This window comes from Trichechus manatus, unplaced genomic scaffold (assembly GCF_000243295.1).
Source record: "Trichechus manatus latirostris isolate Lorelei unplaced genomic scaffold, TriManLat1.0 scaffold00124, whole genome shotgun sequence".
NCBI classification, from domain to species: Eukaryota; Metazoa; Chordata; class Mammalia; order Sirenia; family Trichechidae; genus Trichechus; species Trichechus manatus.
The window spans coordinates 3,625,593-3,645,872 of NW_004444060.1; the positions used below are offsets into that span (position 1 = coordinate 3,625,593).

Sequence of the window (20,280 nt, forward strand, 5' to 3'; positions counted from 1 at the left end):
AGATTGTTATACTTACTTTACCAAGAGGAAAATTAAGACTTAGAGAAGTTAAGAAATATTAACATATCTAGTTATTTAGCTTATAAATTACACAGCTAGGATTTAAATCTAGCACTGTATAATCAGAAAACTTGGATTATTTCATTATAGTGTATTGACATATAAGTCCATTATATGTAAAATATCACAGAGAAACCACAATTTTTCTTTATTTAATTTTTGTTTACAGGGTTCTTATTGATGCATGAGTCTATTAGCGTTAACTTCTTAAGCTGAAAGTGTTTTACTCTAAATATACAGACAACCTTTTATAGAAAAGGAATCCCAGCAGTTTTAACTCACTACAGTCAAGGTTTCTTGAAAACATGGCCTAATCTCCCAGCATCATGGTTTCCATATTCTAAAGGAAATAATAACATGTAAATTGTAAAGTTGTAATGTAATGTTGAAAATCATCATTAGATAATGAATGCACAAGCTCTTTAAAATCTATCAAGTCCCATCCAAAAATGTAACATTATTAAAATTTGGGGCACACTCAATACAAAAATACAATAACTTCTATCAAAAAGCATATATAATTCAATTATGCAAGTACAAAAGATACAGCTAAAGGAAATAGAAATGGAAGTGGCAGCATAAGTAATAATTGTATGTTGGCCATATGCTCTATTGGCGGTTGGAATTCTTTCCTAACATATTTCCCTACCAATCTGCCTGTTTAATATTTTGCAGAAAACATGCAAGCCAAAGGAAATGTGTAGAAGATTATACACACAGACACATACATACATATATATACACACACAAGACCTGGATGGGCACACACACACACACACACACACACACACACACACACACACACACACAGTGTGAAATATTTCCAAATGTCACATCGTTGCCTTGTTTTTAATTTAATCAACAGAAAGTAAAGAAAGACTTGCTTATAGTTGAGCAGCTGGGATCATAGATTACTAAAGTGAAATCTGAAAATGTTAAGTTAAAGGCAAGAAGCATATCAGATGTTCACAAGTTTGCTGATAAATAATGAAAACTAGTAAGTCATTTAAGAGCAGTGATATAGAAGTAGCAACATGTTAAAAACAGTCACACTTTAAAACACAGAACATATGACCACATGTATAATTTGTTCCCTGGCCAGAAACGATATGGCAACTGAAATCTGGCCTATAAAATAAAGAAAGTGAATTTTGTTTTTCATCTTAATGAGTTGAGTGGTTCCAAATGAAAATGTTCACCTCACATTTTTTGGATAGTAATTTTGAACTAGATAGTGACATTTTTTTTTCTTATGAAATTAGGGATTTTCTCTCCAAGCTTCGTTTTGTAATTCACTTTTCTCTTTAAAACCCATCCATTCTGATGTCACCTGTTGCATTTTCAGATGCTTCCATTTTTGGTAATAGTTGAACCACAAATTTAATTGCATCGGCAAAGACTGTTTCTGTTTTCATCCCACAATAGATTTGTAGTTGACTTGAAATCTTTTGAGTATTCTCTTTCAATAAACACATTTATTAAGATAAGAGAGTCTGCAGTGTGAATCAGTCAAATAGTGAAATTTCTGGTGGAAGTATGGTTGATTGGATATTGATCTAGGGTCAATTTATGCATATATAGCTATGCATTCAGTTGCTAAAAAAAGGTGTGTAATTCATTAAAAAAGTTTCTTTTATGTGCCCAGACATACATTTGTATAGACATATTTATAGCTCACCAGTATTAAAACCAAATACTAAATTTCAGCAAATGCCCATTCATTGCTGGAATGGGCTGCCATGAACGTGATATGCAACTTAGCTGAAACAAGTTTGTAGGGTGATTTGCCCCAAGAGTAAAATAATAACAGCCTATTTTTCTTACCTGTTTGTTTCTGCTAAAAAAGGGAAAAGTAATTCCTTTGATACCTGTTTCTTAACAGTACATTTTATTTGTGTGCAGTAATGAAACAAAATACAAAGAAAATGCGTGTTTTTTTGAGAACAATTGTCGTAATAAGAGACCAGTTAAAACAAATCATTCAAACTAGGCAGTCCTCCCCCTTCCCCATTCCACCCTAAGCAAACTGTTTGTTTTTTACAGGACCTTCTTCTTCTTGTTCTCGAGTCGATTCCCACTCATAGGGACTTCATGTTCAGAACTGCCCCATAGGATTTTCTTGGTTGTAATCTTTACAGCAGCAGATTGCAGGGTCTTTCTTCTGCGTAGCTAGTGGTTAGGTTTGAATTACCAACCTTTGAGATAGCAGCTGAGTGCTTCACTGTTTGTACCACCAGAGCTCCTTTTTTTACAGGATAGGATTAAAAAATCCTAGGCTCATGAAAAAAGAACCGAGATCTTTAAACACAATAAGTAAACTATTTTGACAACTTATAGCAATCTTAAATTTCATCCTGGTAGATCACAGCAGGCTAAGAACTGAAACTTCATCATCAAACACCCTAACTAACATGTATATACTTTGTGGAGTTCAAACCAAAATTATATAAACTGTAATAATCTGGATATTTCTTCTTCTTACATTTTTTCTTCTCTGTATCTTTTTCTCCCTTGATTTTTATGCTTTATTTCTTAACTGTGACTTTTGCTTTGTTCAAATATCAAATAGCTCACCATTATGAATTTTATGATCTCCTAAACTATATTCTTACCTCCTTTGGATATTGAATAGAGCAATTCATATAAAGTAATATTATCTAAAATAAAACATTGTTATTTTTTATTATATCCATCCCAATATATTTTATTACCTTAATTAATATATTGTGATTTTTTTGGCATAGTGTCTTTTGTAGCTAACCCTAAATAGGAGTCTGGAAGAATATGTGAAATTTGAATGTTCTGGAAAATTCCAAAAACCAGTAGTATCTCATAATAATTAACTATTTTAAAAGATATCATTTCTGTATAACCAAATATGCTGAAATAATAAAATACACAAACATTGCATTAAACAACCTTAGTTACAGGATGTTTTGCCAAAATCATAAGTAATTCTTAATATTCTACACTGAAAACCTTACAGATTTTTCACCACTTAAGTTTTCTTTGTTTTACCTTGTACTTGTTTTGTATTCTCAGTTCAAAAAAAAAAAAAAAAGCAATTTTTCTCTTTCATTTCTTTGTGCTGTTTATTTTGCCTTATATCACATAGAATTTAATAGACACAAGAATATTTTATTTTTCTACTTTCCCTTTGTTCCAAAAATTGAAATCTGAGGATGTTATAAAGTTTTAAGCAAAGTATCAAATCACTGTAATGACTTCTCAAAGGGGTTAAAAACAATTAAATTCAGTTCTTGCTTCAGGGAACTGCTATGCATCATTAGTTGCATCTTCAATCCATTCCATTCATCTTATTTTGTTTAGTGACTACACCAATTTTTAAGTAATTGTTGAATTCAGTAGGGAAGGTTTTGTTGGAATATCACCAGTTGCTGCAGAAAATGAAGTAGTTATTTATTCTCATATTAGAGATTCTCATTAGTAACTTTGGGCCTTGTTTTTTTTAACTGATTGAAAATAAGCAATGTGAATTCATGTTGTTTTCTTTTCCGTTGACTAATGACTAAAGGATGCAAGCAAACATCTCAGCTGAAAGATGAAATTAAGCAATGGAATTTTAATGGTGTGCTGTCTTTATTTTTATGTGATAGGGGCAGGAGATCATAAATGAAATTAAGCACAAAATTATATTGAAATATTCTGAACCCTTCTTTTCAACCAATAATTGGCCCTATTTTACTAAAAGCAGAATGAATATAAGTTGAAAACAACACTATAGAAAATGATGTTTTTGCTATTAGGTGCCATCAATTCAGTTCCGACTCATAGTGACCCTATGTACAACAGAATGAAACACTGCCTGGTTGTGTGCCATCCTCATGATCATTGTTATACTTGAGCCCATTGTTGCAGCCAATGTTCCAACCCATCTCCTTGAGGATGTTCCTCTTTTTCACTGACTGCTACTTTACCAACAATGATGTCCTTCTCCAGGGACTGGTTCCTTCTAACAACATGTCAAAAGTACATGAACAAAATCTTGCCATCCTCACTTCTAAGGAGGATGCTGGCTGTACTTCTTCCAAGACAGATTTCTTCATTCTTCCGGCAGTCCATGATATATTCAATATCCGTTGCCAACACCATAATTCAAAGGTGTCAATTCTTCTCGGCCTTCATTATTCATTGTTCAACCTTTGCAGGCAAATGAGGCTATTGAAAATACCCTGGCTTAGCACAACTTAGTCCTCAAAATGATATCTTTGTTTTATAACACTTCAAGGAGGTCTTTTGCAACAGATTTGCCCAATGCAATGTGTCGTTTGATTTCTTGACTGTTGCTTCCGTGATTATTAATTGTGGATCCAAGTGAAATGAAATCCTTGACAACTTCGATATTTTCTCCATTTATCGTGATATTGCTTATTCGTCCAGTTGTGAGGATTTTTGTTTTCATTATGTTGAGGTATAATCCATACTGATGGCTGTAGCCTCTGATCTTCCTCAGTGAGTGCTTCTAGTCCTCTTCACTTTCAGCAAGCAAGGTTTTGTCATCTGCATAGCTCAGTTTTTCGATGAGTCTTCCTCCAATCCTGTATGCTCAGCATACAGATTGGAAGTATGGTGAAAGGATACAACCCTGATGCACACTTTTCTTGACTTTAAACCACACAGTATCCCCTTGTTCTGTTCCAATGACTGCCTCTTGGACTATGTACAGTTTCCTCATGAGCACTATAAAGTGTTCTGGAATTCGCATTCTTCTCCATGTTTTCCATAATTTATTATGATACACGCAGTGGAATGCCTTTGCATAGCCAATAAAACAAAGGTAAACATCTTTCTGGTATTCTCCGCTCTCAGCCATGATCCATCTGACATCAGCAATGATATCCCTTGTTCCACATCCACTTTTGAATTTAGCTTGAACTTCTGGCAGTTCCCTGTCAATGTATTGCTGCAATCACTTTTAAATAATCTTCAGCAAAGTTTTACTTGTGTGTGATATTAATGATATTGTTCGATTATTTCTGCATTCTATTGGATCACCTTTCTTTGGAATAGGTACAAATATGGATCTCTTCCAGTCGGTTGGCCAGGTAGTTATCTTCCAAATTTCTTGGCATAGAAGAGTGAGCACTTCCTGCACTGCATCAGTTTGTTGAAACATCTCAAATGGTACTCCATCAATTCATGGAGTCCTGTTTTTGGCCAATGACTTCATTGCAGCTTTGAACTCTTCCTTTAGTCCCATCGGTTCTTGATCATATGCTACCTCCTGAAATGGTTGAATGTCAATCAATTTTTTTCTTTTTCAACCAATTTTTTCTGGTACAGTGACTCTGTGTATTCCTTCCATCTTCTTTTGATGCTTCCTGTATCATTTAATATTTTCCCCATAGAATCCTTCAATATTGCAACTCGTGGCTTGACTTTTTTTTTCAGTTCTATTAGCTTGAAAATGTCAAGTGTGTCCTTCCCAGTTGGTTTTCTGTCTTCAGGTCTTTGCACATTTCATTATAGTACTTTGTCTTCTCTAGCTGCCCTTTGAAATCTGTTCAGTTCTTTTACTTCACCATTTTATTTTTTATTTTATTTTTTGCTTTAGCTACTCTACGTTCAAGAGCAACTTTCAGACTCTCTTCTGACATTCATTTTGGTCTTTTCTTTCTTTCCTGTCTTTTTAATGACCACTTGCTTTCTTCATGTATGATGTCCTTGAGGTCATTCCACAACTTTTCTGGCCTTTGGTCATTAGTGTTCAATGCATCAAATCTATTCTTGAGATAGTCTATAAATTCAGGTGGGATATACTCAAGGTCATACTTAGGTTCTTGTGGATTTGTTCCCCTTTTCTTCAACTTCAACTTGAACTTGCGTATGAGGAATTGATGGCCTGTTCTGCAGTCAGCCTCTGACCCTGCTCTGAGTGATGATATTGAGCTTTCCTGTAGTTTTTTTTCCACAGATGTAGTTGATTTGGTTTCTGCATACTCCATCTGGTGTGTTCTACGTATATAGTCACCTTTTCTATTTTTGAAAAAATATAAGAAGTCATTGGTCTTGCACAATTCTATCATATGATCTCTGACATTGTTTTCCTCACCAAGGCCTTATTTTCCAGCTACCAATCCTTCTTTTCTAACTTTTGCATTCCAATCACCAGTATTTATCATGGTATCCTGATTGCATGTTCAATCAATTGCAATTGAAGATGGTAAAAATCTCCAATTTCATCATCTCTGGCCTTAGTGGTTGATGGGTAAATTTGAATAATAGTCTTATTAACTGGTCTTCCTTGTAGGCATATGGATATTATCCTATCACTGAAGGCATTGTACTTCAGGATAGATCTTGAAATATTCTTTTTGAACATGAAAGTGACACTCTTCTTCCAATTTGTCATTACCAGCATAATAGACCATGTGATTGTCTGATTCAAAATGGCCAATACCAGTCCATTTCCACTCACTAATGCCTAGAATATCGATGCTTATGTGTTCCATTTCATTTTTGACATCTTCTAATTTTTCTATAGTCATACTTTTTACATTCCATATTTGGGTTATTAATGGATGTTTGCAGCTGTTTCTTCTCATTTTGAGTCATGCCACATCAGCAAATGAAGATCCCAAAAGCTTGACTCCATCCACATCATTAAGTTGACTCTACCTTGAGGAGACAGCTCTTCCCCAGACGTCGTTTGAGTGCCTTCCAACCGGAGGGGCCCATCTTCTGGCATTATATCAGACAATGTTCCACTGCTATTCATATGGTTTTCACTGGCTAATTTTTTCAGAAGTAGACTGCTGGGTCTTTCTTCCTAGTCTGTCTTAGTCTGGAAGCTCTGCTGAAAACTGTCCACCATGGGTGACCCTGCTGGTATTTGAATACTGGTGGCATAGCTTCCAACATCACAGAAACATATACATAGGGTCACTATGAGCCAGAACCAACCTGATGGCACCTAACAATTAGCATATAATTCTATGTTCAAAATAATCTCTCAGAAAATTTTAGAAATTGTGTCATTATCTTATAATACCCAATATTGCTGTTAAAAAATCTAGTCAAAATCTGATTTACGTTTAATTATAATATATATACCAAAGCCAAACCCGTTGCCATCAAGTGAATTTTGACTTATAGTGACTCTATAGGACAGGGTAGAACTGTCTCATAGAGTTTCCAAGGAGTGGCTGGTGGATTCAAACTGCCTACCTTTTGGTTAACACCAAGCTCTTAATCCCTGTGCAACCAGGGCTCCAAATTTTGTCATGTCAGGAGTGGTATTCAAACCCACACCTCCAAGGGAGACTGCAACCTAAACGCAGCAGTTTCGACTATTTGGCCATCCTGACGGGGGGTATAGTATATCGATGTAGATGTAGATGTAGATATATAGATATATGCTGTAGGAAGGAGGCATAATATTGTCTGACAAGTTTGGAAAATAGGCTTTCTCATCTGATAAAGACATAAATGTCTTTCAGCCAAATGAGCTAGCCTCTTTTTTGGGGAGAACATCTATATTGCTTCTTCAATTTCTGTACTTTGTAGAAAACACAGAAAAGTGAACTAAAATAGGGGTCTTTTAATTTAATTGTCTATGGCTATAACGAGATGGACTGGCAAAGTGATTTTAACAGTGGGCTCAAACATAGCAACAAATTGTGTGGATGGCACAGAACAAGGCGGTGTTTCCTTCGGTTGTATACAGGGTTGCAGTGAGTCAGAACTGGAAAGCACTTGACAACAATGGCTATAAAACACATTGCCATCTATCCATTTTGACTCATAACAACCCTATGACTATAACTCAAGAATCTTTGTAGTCCATGATATTGCATGTAACTTTGTTTTACACACACTTTTTTTTTCCCTAGGAGAGCATTCATATCCTTTTTTACATTCTCATTTCAGTCACTGTCTCAAAAAATCCAACAAACAATAAGAATCCAAACTCCCTTTCATCTATCCTTTCCTTGTACATAACCCCTAGAGACAGCAGACAGTCACCAGGTCCTTCTCCTTTGGGCACCCAGTCATGCACCTGTCACTCTATAGCCTTCAAGATAAAAACATCTTTACAATCCTTAGAGACCACAAAGTTTCAAATACTGCCTCAGTCACAAAGTCTCTAAAATCTTTAAGGCCTAAAATACCATGTTTAGGATTCCTATCATTCTCTTCATTTTAATTCAATCCAGTTCAACAAATATTTATGTAAATAAACTCATTCAATGAATACCTGTCTCTCTTCTTGCTTTCACACCTCTCTCCGCCTTTCCGTTCTTGGTGAAAGGAAGAAAGATTCCCAGCCACTGGTATATCCCATAAAAAAAAAGTGATCTACTGTCACTAATTCTTCTCTAATTTCTTTTCACCTTATTAATCAAAAATGAATCTCATAGTTTTAAATAATTTGCATTTACTTGACACCTTTTTTAGATATCAATTTACATATATCCCTATATTGTTCATCTGAGATGCTGATGAAAACTCCAAGTGTGGGAAAAACTAAGGTATAAAAATATTCAATGTCATTTTCAGGCCACAAGAGGATACCTTGTGTAACTCAGCGATTTTCAGAATTATAAGAAAGGGGATGCCAGGCTTCTGAAATAATATGAACCTTCTCTAAATCGTTTCCCCAATAACTCTCTTAATAGAAGGGATAAGCTAATACATTAGACTGAGTGTATCTACTGTATAATATATACACTACTTAAGATCTTGTAAGATTCTTCAAAATATTTGAAGATCTTTTTTCTCACCCGTTGCAAAGTCCTCTGTATAATAGGCATACTTTATGCAGTGAAGCGGTAAGCAGTGTCAAATAGCTCTGATCGCATAGCATCTATTATTATGAGATAAAATCAAAACAGGTCTGTATGTCACTGATTCATGGGCCCTTCTCAGCTCTGTCTGGGTTTTTTTTCCTCTTTGGAACTGTCTCTGCTTCCTTTATTTTTATATTTTTACAAAAATATGTTTGCTGCCCTTTGAAGCAGATAATGCCCTATAAAAAGCATGTCTATGGCAAAGTTAAATAGATGTCTTCAATATAATCTCGGTGTCTTCGCAGTGCTAGCAAAGGAAATCTGCTCTTTCCTTTGAGACATGACGTATTTCAAGGTGTGTGTAATCCACAGTGCTAGCAAGAGATGATGTCTGGCATTTTGTAGAGCTCTGTGCTAAGAAGTCTGACCTGTTGTATGATATCGAATAATCCATATGGCTTAAAAGAGGGTCCCTCCAGCTTGAGGACCATCCCAGACTGGACTTACCTGCCAGGCAGGCTAATACACACCAGGTCAACTTTCATCAGGCTGCACTCTTAGAATAACTTCAAAAGGGAAGAGATTTCCCTAGCTGTTGAATCCAGTCCCCTTTGGCGTTTTTACTTTTGGATGAGATTTCTAAGAAACCTGCTCCAATGTGAAAAACACCACTTAATTTGCCTGGCAAGCACTAAGCTTTGAGTGTTCAACCATCATTTAAATCCTCTATACTTCTCTGGTCCCAGAAATAAATTGTTCAGGAGAGTACTTCATCAATCTAAATTATGTACTATGCACTATTTTAAATTATCATAATTTTATGTATAATTTGTTCTATTAATAATTTAGCCATTATCTTTATTTCTTTCTTTGACCTATTGTTTCATTGGAATTTATAAAATTGGTCTATATTTTCCTATATTATTAATATTAATAAAAATGCCCTGGATAGAACAAACTACACTTGGGGGATTATTTTTCCAATTTGAGTCTGTGAACTTCACATAGTCCAATTTAAAGTCTGCAATATACACCCTTTTTCCTCAGCCCCAACAAAATGAGTCACTACTTATTTATTTCTGACCAGATTGTGTTTGCTGGCTTTAACATGCTTTCAGATGCTTCCTGATTCTGGACCATCTCCACCAATATTTTTTATTGGATATAAGTTTAAAGTTATTTGATTCAATGCTTTATTTCACACTTGATGTCATGTTACTTACTGGAGCAATTAGAGCAGAATGCCAATATTGATGCCACCAGAATAGCATAGCATATTTGCCAGATTCTGGATTATTTAAAAACAAGTATCGAGTATCTTAGCTCTTTGAAAGAAAAGTAGGCATAAAATTACCACTGTACATTAGAAGACATATTCAACAATTTCTGATATTTTTAGATTAATGAACACAAACAAAAATAAGCAGAAATTTTTTAACTCAGGTAGTTAATTTTAGCCCTTTACATTCTTACTAAAGGAGTCCTGGTGGCCCAACTGTTAAGCACTGGGCTTCTAACCGAAAAGTTGGAGTTTCGATCCCACCCAGCGGCTTTGTGGGAGAAAGACCTGGTGATCTGCTCCCTTAAATATTACAGCCTAGAAAACCTTATGAAGCAGTTCTATTCTGTTACATGGGGTCATTATGAGTCGAAAATCTACTGGACGGCACACAACAATACTCTTACTAAAATGTAACAGTTCCTGTAATTCATTGATCAAAATGTGTCCTTTAAAGAACAAATATATCCATTACAAATGTAATCTAATTCTCTGTACTGCCTTTTTCCAGTTTTTAGAATGGAATCTTACACCAACATTTACAATATATAAAAAAGTATCAATATCCTGAATGAGAAAGATTGTCACATAACAATATAAATTCTTCTGAACCAGTAATCTGATATTTTCTGGTAGTATTAATGTTGTTAAGTGCTGTCATGTTGGTTCCCATCCATACAAGAAGCCGAGCTGCCTCAGTCTCAAAAGGTTTGGCCATGACCTCAGGGGTTTCAAAGGGTGGAGCCATGGCCTCTGGTGCTTCTAAGGATGGAGTCGCCACTCAGATGGACTGGGAGAATGGTGCACCTAAAGCCGAGGGAGCAGAGTTGCTGTCCTAGTGGGCCTGGAAGGTGGAGCTGAGCCCCAGGGCCGAGGGGCCTTCACTCAGAATCTGGAGAGTGTGGCCAATACCTAGAGTCTGGAGGGCAGGGCCATTGTGTCCCTTGTCTCTTCAGCTTGTTTCCTGGTTTCTTAGCCTCTCAGCTCCTCGGCCTCATGCCCCACATTTGCCCTGCTGGGGCAAGTGTTCCAAAGCTCTGTAGCTCCACTGCTAAGTGCCCGGAGGTGCCCTACTCTGCCAGGAAGCCTTCTGCACACAGGCACTCAGCTCCCTCGCTCAGCTGGTTGGCTCCAGCGCCACCTGGCACTGGTCTCCTTGTTCCGCTGCTGCCGATTCTCTGCCGTTGCCTCTTCTCCACCGATGCAGGTTCTCTGCTGCTGCTGGTCCTCTATCCTTTCACAGTTTCAAAGCCATTTCCATATTTTAGGTCTCTGTTAGAACTGCACCCCACTCTCGGTACCAGATTCTGACTTAGCCAGCCACTTGTGGTATTTCTGTTGTAGCAGCACTAGATGACTAAGAAAGAATTCTATGTATAACAGAAAAAAACACTGTCCAGTCCTGCGCCATCCTCACAATCATTGTTGTGCTTGAGCCCATTGTTGCAGCCACTGTGTCATCCATCTCACTGAGGGTCTTCCTCTTTTTTGCTGCCACTCTACTTTACCAAGCATGATGTCCTTCTCCAGGGATTGATTCTTCCTGATAATATGGCCGAAGTATGGCTTTTCTTTTTTTTCTTTAATTGTTAGTCATTTTTCTTAAAGAAGGGTGAACATATAAGCTAAAATATTTTTATCTATTACCATTTTGGTAACAAATTATTTTAACTCCCTGTACTTCTTAGATAATTTGATTGCTTTTAATAACATATCCTCATTTTTTGTAACTGGAAAATAAAAATGACCAGTATTGAGAGGCAAAGTTTCCAGAACACATCTCCTATCCTGGTATGTAATTTCAATTTAACTTTGGCTTGATGTAAGAATAGACTGGATCTCAGTCACTTCATCTTAAAAAACATTTGGTATTAGACTAGTTAAGCCACAAGATCTCTCTTAGCTTAAAAACTTCCTTTTATGTCAATATCTTGAGATTAGTAGTTTATTTGGAATGCTACAAAATTATTATAAAAACTGTCACATTTCAAAATATGCTTTCATTAATTTGTTTTTTAAACTACTTTAAATTCAATACATTATTTAGTTTTAAATATTAAACTATTCAATAGAAGCAAATGTAACAATGAGTTATACTTAAAAGTATGTAAATTTGAAAAGTTAATAAGAAAATGACTTTTAAATAGGCAGCGCAGTAACAGTTGTTCTATTTTCATTAATTGTCATGTATCTTGCCATGTCCTTTATCTGCTTGTGAATTTACAAGGAACACAGCAGGTTGTGAATTTTTAATAGTCTCTCTTCCAGGAAAGAAAGGTCAACATTAACATAAAATTCTTCTTAAAGATATGTGGCACAAATGTTTCACACCCGAGAACAGGTGTTACAGAGAAACTAAAGCCACAATAATCTGACATTGTTTCTATGTTTAAGGAAAACTTAATGTCTCATGTGAAAAAAACAGCACAAGGTCAAATCAATATGCAATCTATTTCTCTCAAAGTAGATGGTGTAAGTTATTTGGCGTATGATCCATAACTCCATTTCTCATCAATGTAAACAACTGATTCTGTTCAGTTAAGTTTTCAATAAATCCAAGTGTTGATACTCAATATTCAAATAAAAAGAGAAAAATAATGAGAAAACTGCATTTGTAAGGACTAACCTTTTTTCTGATCTTCACTAACTAAATGAGTTGGAATGTGACATAACATTGTATCACACAAGGAATGAGGAAGAGAGACAATAACAAGAAAAGGGTGCAGAAAATATGCAGATAAAGAGATAATTTAAATAATAAAAAGAAACTTAAAAAAAGAGAAGAAACATAATGCAGGAGACTCCACCTAAAGAACTTTGGGCGTTAACCTCTTTCTGTATGTATTAGGAAATCAGTATCAACATCAACACTCCTATTATTAGTTAGCACTTGCCTTCCTTCAGCTTTAACCAGGGAAGGAAGTAATTCCCCAGTTCTCAGAATAGAAATTCATCTCTCTGCCTCACTTATTGTAGTAACTATATGTTGTAACAGCTTTAATTATATATGTGTCCAGTTCTTAAATATATTTTTAAAAAGTTCATCTTTTGGTAATCATAGACTAATGTCAGTCCCCCACATATAGCCGTTTTTGCCCTTTATTCTAGTGCTAATGTTCACTTGTTTTTTTTTGTAATAAAAGAAGGGATTATTTTCTTTGTAATTCAAATTATTAGTAATGCAAACTCTAATAGCTCAAGAAAAAGTATTGCAAATCTGGCCTCTTAAGCTCAAAAATTGTAAATTTATGGGTCTAATTTGCTTCTAATTCCCATTGAAAAAGGTAGAATTTTTCTCGTTTTTTGTCAGTCAAAGCCATGGCCAAACTTTCAAACTTCATCCCTTTGATACTCTACTACCTCCTACCATGTTCAATTTTCAAATCCAACAGAAACTTTCACAGCATGTGGTCCCATTACAAGATTTTATTTCAACTCTTTATAGTGTAAGTGAAGGTAAAAACCCTGCTGTAATTTATATTCTAAAACAGAACTGTATAAAAACTGTATCTCACCATATTAGCAACTCTTTTGCATGTCTTACTAATTAGGAAAGCAGAACTGGTCTTAATGATTTTAGTCTTGCTTTACATCCTTCTCCACCTCAAATTCATGCTCTATATTCAGCCAGCGTTCTTTCTAAGATGTAACATTTATGAAATGTAAAATTTATAAAATGTAAAATTTTCTCAGCTCCAAACCTTGACTCATTCTTTATCTGGTAACTTAGATGTCATATGCTTAAGGAAATCCTCACTCATGCCTGTTGATAAACAGTACTTTAGTCCTCCATAGCCCTCATCACCTAGAATGAAGTTATCGATTTATTTTATAAATAAGCTTATTCTTATGAGTTAACAAATTTTTTTTCAGCTGAAATTATTGAATGAATAGACAATAAACATCATAACTGTCTACTAAAGAACAAAGTTTTCTGACCAAATGGTTACTAATATCGATAAACTTTTTTTGAATGATTTTGATGCCCGGACAGAACAAGAAATATAGAATACTTAGATCTGACATTTGGAAAATTGCCGCTATGTTGCACATTCACAGAGTCAGAAAGCTTCCTGGCAGCTATGCTTATTTTCAATTACTAAGAAGCATCAATATCATGACTTTTTGAGAGTGATTACTGGAACAGCACAGTCATATGTTACTTCTGAGAGTGTTTTAGTTAAAAGCAGTTATTTTCTGAGTTTCTCAACAATACTTTATGAATACCTAAAATTCATTAAGAAGCTATTTGTTACATGATTTTTATTCCAAATATATATCCATTTGAGGTTTTCTTTATCCATTATAAAGAAAATGGATATTTCTGTTATTTAGATAACAATTGAGTTTTATTCATAACTAATGGCTAAGTGTTAATTACCACAAACACACAAACAACCAAAAAGTTGATTGTGCTTTTGTAGACCCAAAAATCCCTATTAATAGAAAATGCTACCAATTTGTTGCTGTATGTTTGTTAATGTAAGTTATCTAAAAAGGAAAAAAAAATCAAATCTATTTAGGTCAGTATATAACTCCATACAATTTTTTTGCATAGTTGAAGGATATTGTCTCCAATTTTTAATTTTGTAGGCTATAGGTCAGTGTACCTATTCTAGCTTTTGTCTACATTGTACCAAAAAACAAACCAAATCAGTTGCCGTCGAGTTGATTCCAACTCATAGTGACCATATAGGGTAGAGTAGAACTGCCCCATAGTGTTTCCAAGGAACAGCTGGTGGATTCGAACTGCTGACTTTTTGGTTAGTACCCAAGCTCTTAACCACTATGCCACCAGGGCTCCATCTACATTGTTGATGCATATTAAAAAGGAAACATGTCTGTATTGGTATCTAAATTGCAATATGCTTTGTAGAAATTAAGAAAATCTATACATTTAAAACATCATACTCTCTCATTGCAAATAATAGAACTGTGATACTAGGATATAAAATTTATATTGGCTGGGTGGTAAAACTAAACAAAAACTTGTAATTCCTGTGTTTTACAAAGCCATGCACTAGTCTTCTTGTAGGGAAGCCCCTCCCTTCGTGGTAAGAATTCAATGGCAGGAAGGAGACATACTCACCTGGAACCCACACATCTCTTTACAGACCATAATCTAGATATTTGGGACCTGTTGTTGTTGTTCTTTTTCTTGTCAGGTGGCATTGAGTCGGTTTTGACTCATCACGACCCTATGTGCAACAGAACAAAACAGTATTAACTGCCAAATAACTCTGAGCTTACTTCCAGGTCCTGGGAGGTTCTCTTCCCCAGGCCAGTTACCCCAAGGCCAAACTCACCCTCTGGTATGTGTACCTCTAACTCTCAGGGTGGGCTAAATGGGCATCTGTTGAAAAATCATATAATTTTCTCATGACATGGGCTTGTGTGCTGGGAATTGCACTGAGCTGGGATGTGCACTGGGCTGAGAAGTCCACATGAATGCATGCAAAGCTCTTTGCAGTGATTAATTGATTCCAGAAAATTAGTGTTGTGGACACAGGCAAGGGGGCAGGAAACAGGATTGCCCTGCATTGCCTTGTTCCTGTACAAAACCTGTCCTTTGAGGTTATTAAGAAGATATATTTGATAAGGTAAGAAGCTAGAATATATTTTATTTTACAGTTTATTAACTTGATTTATAACTTTAGAATGTATAGTCATGTTATTTGGACACCCATTTATACTCTTTCTCTGAGCCCAGCTATCATCTGTGAAGCAGTTGCTGTCTTTTGTATGGACCAAAATTATGATGCATGATGTTTCCAAAAGTAGGAGCAGTCTTATACGACTTTCTATATACTTCATCTCTTAAGATATCACTAATTCCCTAACAGAAATTCAAAAATTAACAATAAGTTTATTGGAGATGAATTCCTGCACAATATGAGCGTATAAGAATTTTCCATTTACAAGAAAGAGCTGATAGAAGCAATTTTTATACAAACATATCGAGATTAATGACATGTTTTTATCAGGAGTTATTTGCTCATCAAATGGTTATTTATCAAGTAACGGGAAAAGGGGAGTGTGTTTGGTTTATTTTTATTGCCTTTTTTCATTCAGAGTACAAGTTACACTGATATGCCAAAAGCTATTGTTAATGTGTATAAAAGAGTGTAGACAAACTTATACAAGTCTCATTTCAAGTACTAAAGGCAGCTGACCTCATTATTCAGACAACTGTCTCCATTATCCCAAGGACCTTTTATGAATCTTTTCAGTATTTATGTACCTTTAGACGGTATCAGGCTATGCTCTTTTTTTATTTCCTCTAGCTTCATTCAGACCAAGATAAAGGAGACGGATCACTCAAATATATTTTATCTGGAGATGGAGCTGGTACTCTTTTTATTATTGATGAAAAAACAGGTGACATTCATGCCACAAGAAGAATTGATAGGGAGGAGAAGGCGTTTTATACTCTGCGTGCACAAGCTATTAACAGAAGAACTTTGAGACCAGTAGAACCAGAGTCTGAATTTGTGATAAAAATCCATGATATCAATGACAATGAGCCAACATTCCCAGAAGAAATTTATACAGCTACTGTTCCTGAAATGTCCGTTGTAGGTAAGTCCCTTTACAATATTTATGATGGCATTCAAAAAGTAAAAAAAAAAAAAAAAAAAAAAATTGAGAAAATCTTAAAATAGTTTGATCAATTTGTTGAAATCATCTTTGATACCTTACAAAGAATAAGTATTTAATTATCTCATTTGGTAAACAATGATTCAGAAAAAAAAAGTTTAACGCATTTTCACTAAATTTTTACAACACAAGACAGTAGATATTTCCATCAAAAATCAAGAAAATGTCAGTGAACTTCAGGAGAAAACTGTAAAAATACACATTTTTTTGTCCTATGGATTTGGATAACAGCTGCGTGAAATCTTGCTAGCAAACATATTATAAATATGTTTAGAACACCATAGATGTAATATACAGCCTATATACATTAGTCATAATTTACCTGAAGAATCTATCTTGGTTATTGAGACAATAAGAATGAAAGAATTACTCAGATGATCTAATTATTTGAAATTCAAAACCATCTTTTCATTACATCTGTTATATATAGTAAGAGAGAAGACATGAAAAGCATTCAACAAATCAGAATGTCACTGTTAAGTGTAAATAAATGAAAGGTTTATTTGTGGGTGAAACAGTTAAGACTGTTTTAATTTGTTTTTTAATTTCATAAAGAATGGCAGATAATTAAAATCACCAAGAAACACTGATAATGTATTTGGAGATAGATATCTATCTTTCTATCTTTAGTTTTAGTGGAAAAATGGACTGATTTCTCATATGTGGTTGAAGTTGTATAAACCCATGAAACAATTCCTAGTCTTTCTTTTTTTTTTTTCTTTTCCCTTGGAACATTTATAATAACAATTTCCAAACTCTGCAGTTCTCAAAAATATTGTTCTAGGATTGTTATTTAATATTTACTCCACTTAATCCCAAATACTTTTGCCAATTTCCTTACTATAGAGCCCTTTTAAATATCCTGAACTTCGTTAAATAGCTTTTAATAGTTCATGGAACCTGCGATCTTTGGAATGTTTCTAAGTTTAGAATTTAATATATTCATAAAATTTTATTCTAGAGAAATGTTAATTATTTTATAGTTAATTAGCCAAGAGGGGGAAGAAGAGAATACTTACTCCTTTGTGATTAGATGTGCCCTTTACATGAAACAAATCTATTACATGAGTATAAATTTCAACATCAAACATGAATGTATGTAAAGTGACTGCATTTATTATGTTACACTGTAGCATTACCAATTGTATACATAAAAAATATACCTGTTGACTAAATATATATTATGTATTGAACTCTGAGTTTTTCAGTAATAAAACTATATATATACACACGGAAGCACATACACACATGATTTTCATCCAAATTATGTATAAATGCTTCTTTAAGAGGTCATTATTAAAGCCAAAAATCATTCAAGTCTTCAATGAAAACCAGTGCTTTTGCTCCTCCTTCTGCTACTATGCAGAACTAAGCTGAATTTGGATACTTCAGGTACTTCGGTGGTGCAAGTCACAGCTACAGATGCCGATGACCCTTCGTATGGGAACAGTGCCAGAGTCATTTACAGCATACTTCAAGGCCAACCCTATTTCTCTGTGGAGCCTGAAACAGGTTAGGAATAATGAATCACTTTTTGTTAACACAATGATCGTTATAAGTAGAAAGAAGATGAGAGAATAAGAATAAAACTTTAACGTTAACACTTGTTGAGAATTCAAAGTTAAATGATTGAGTGAACTGAATGGGAATATAACCGTTTTTATGTCATTGGTCATGAGTTTTGATCACTATAAAATGCATACGGTATTCTTTAGGAAATAGGTGTCACAAATTATAAAATATTTACAATGAATCATTTTTCAATTTCTAAACAATAAAAATGAGTAGCAAAATAAATTTTCTGTTTCAAAAAATCACTCCTTTAAAATGTTATTTGTGGGCTTAATAAAATAATAATTGATAATTTATGAGAATAACGAGAGTTTTTCTATTTTCTTCAAGGTATAATCAGGACTGCTTTGCCAAACATGAACAGAGAAAACAGAGAACAATACCAAGTGGTAATCCAGGCCAAAGATATGGGTGGCCAGATGGGTGGCTTATCCGGGACCACTACAGTGAACATCACACTGACTGACGTAAATGACAATCCGCCTCGCTTCCCCCAAAGTAAGCTGTCTTTAATGGTCTTTTTTCGAGACAAAAGTTTTAGAGTAAAATAGTAATTTTTGTTGTGTGCCACTGAATTGATTCTGACTCATAGTGACCCTATAGGACAGAGTGGAACTGCCCTATAGGGTTTCCAAGGTTGTAAATCTTTACAGAAGCAGATGCCACATCTTTCTCTTGTGGAGCCGCTGACCTTTTCAGTCAGCAGTCAAGCAATTAACCCTTGTGCCACTAGAGCACCATTTAAAGTAATAATAAGCAATTGGCATAATTTAACTTAAATCAAAAGTGTGCTACAAAAAGGAACAAAACTTGTATTTCCTGCTGATTTCACTGTTATTAAAAGATACAATTAAATATTTAAGTCACATTTCATTCATAGAGAAGGGGAACTTAGGATCACAAACCCTCATTATAGGTATTTTTTCAGTTAGAAAAAGAAAAGAATTTCTTATTTAAAAAAGTCAAAGCCATGTCTTTACAATGGATGTGTTTGTTTTTACTTAGAAGTTTAATAAAGAAAATTCGATCTTTGGGGTAAAATTTTCCAATTAAAAATGTAGTTTGACATGTTAGAAGAGCCCAGCAGGAAAAGGCTTTATAGAAAGCATGATACAGATTAGTCAAATCTGCATGTAATATCACTGTATTTGAAATGGTAGCCTAACTAAAACATTCTGTATTCCTTTAATCCCCTGGTCTATTTCTAAATCTACTTTGTGCTACATAATTAGCCCTCATAATTTGAAAATAGGTTAAGAACCATTAGTTTCTGCACATATTTATCGCCTTTTCCTATATGAATTGGCTACACATGCAGCTAGTGAGGTTAATATTAGGTTTCAATGGACACTACAAAGACTCAACTAATTTTCCCACTATTCTAAAAGATCTCTTTTTTTTTTTGATTTTTTATTGTACTATAGATGAAGGTTTACAGAATAAATAGTTTCTCATAAAACACTCCTTACACATATTGTTTTATGACATTGCTTAACAACCCCATGACATGTCAACAGTCTCCCTTCTCGACCTTGAGGACCTTTTTTTTTGGTGAAAATAAACATAGCCAAAGTTACACCATTTTGAAAGTTTGTACATGTACAATTCAGTGACATCCATTACATTCTTCCAGTTGTGCTGCTATTCTCACTATCCTTTTTCAAATTATTCCATCACCATTATCTTCAACTCACTGCTATTCTCACTATCCTTTTCCAAATTATTCCATCACCATTATCTTCAACTCACTGTCCCCTAGGCTTTTGAGTTGCTGTTGTCAGTTTGATCTCACATAGATAATTCTTTTTTTTTTTTTTTTTTTACCTTAAATGAAGTTTTACAGAACAAATAGTTTCTCATTAAAGTTAGTACACATATTGCCCTATGGCAATGGTTAACAACCCCATGACATGTCAACACTGTCCCTTCTCAACCTTGGGTTCCCTATCACCAGCTTTCCTG

The 20,280-nt window shown here is 34.7% G+C and overlaps 1 protein-coding gene across 2 annotated transcripts in view; it reads left to right on the forward strand.

Moving 5' to 3' along the window:
* LOC101360869 (cadherin-10) overlaps positions 1-20,280 on the forward strand; it is a 136,246-nt gene that overhangs the window by 52,897 nt on the left and 63,069 nt on the right. For both annotated transcript variants that reach the window (XM_023738881.1, XM_004384605.1), the window contains exons 2-4: positions 16,374-16,668; positions 18,139-18,258; positions 18,649-18,816. In XM_023738881.1, the coding sequence (XP_023594649.1) occupies positions 16,374-16,668; positions 18,139-18,258; positions 18,649-18,816 (583 nt within the window). The remainder of the gene's footprint in view (positions 1-16,373; positions 16,669-18,138; positions 18,259-18,648; positions 18,817-20,280) is intronic.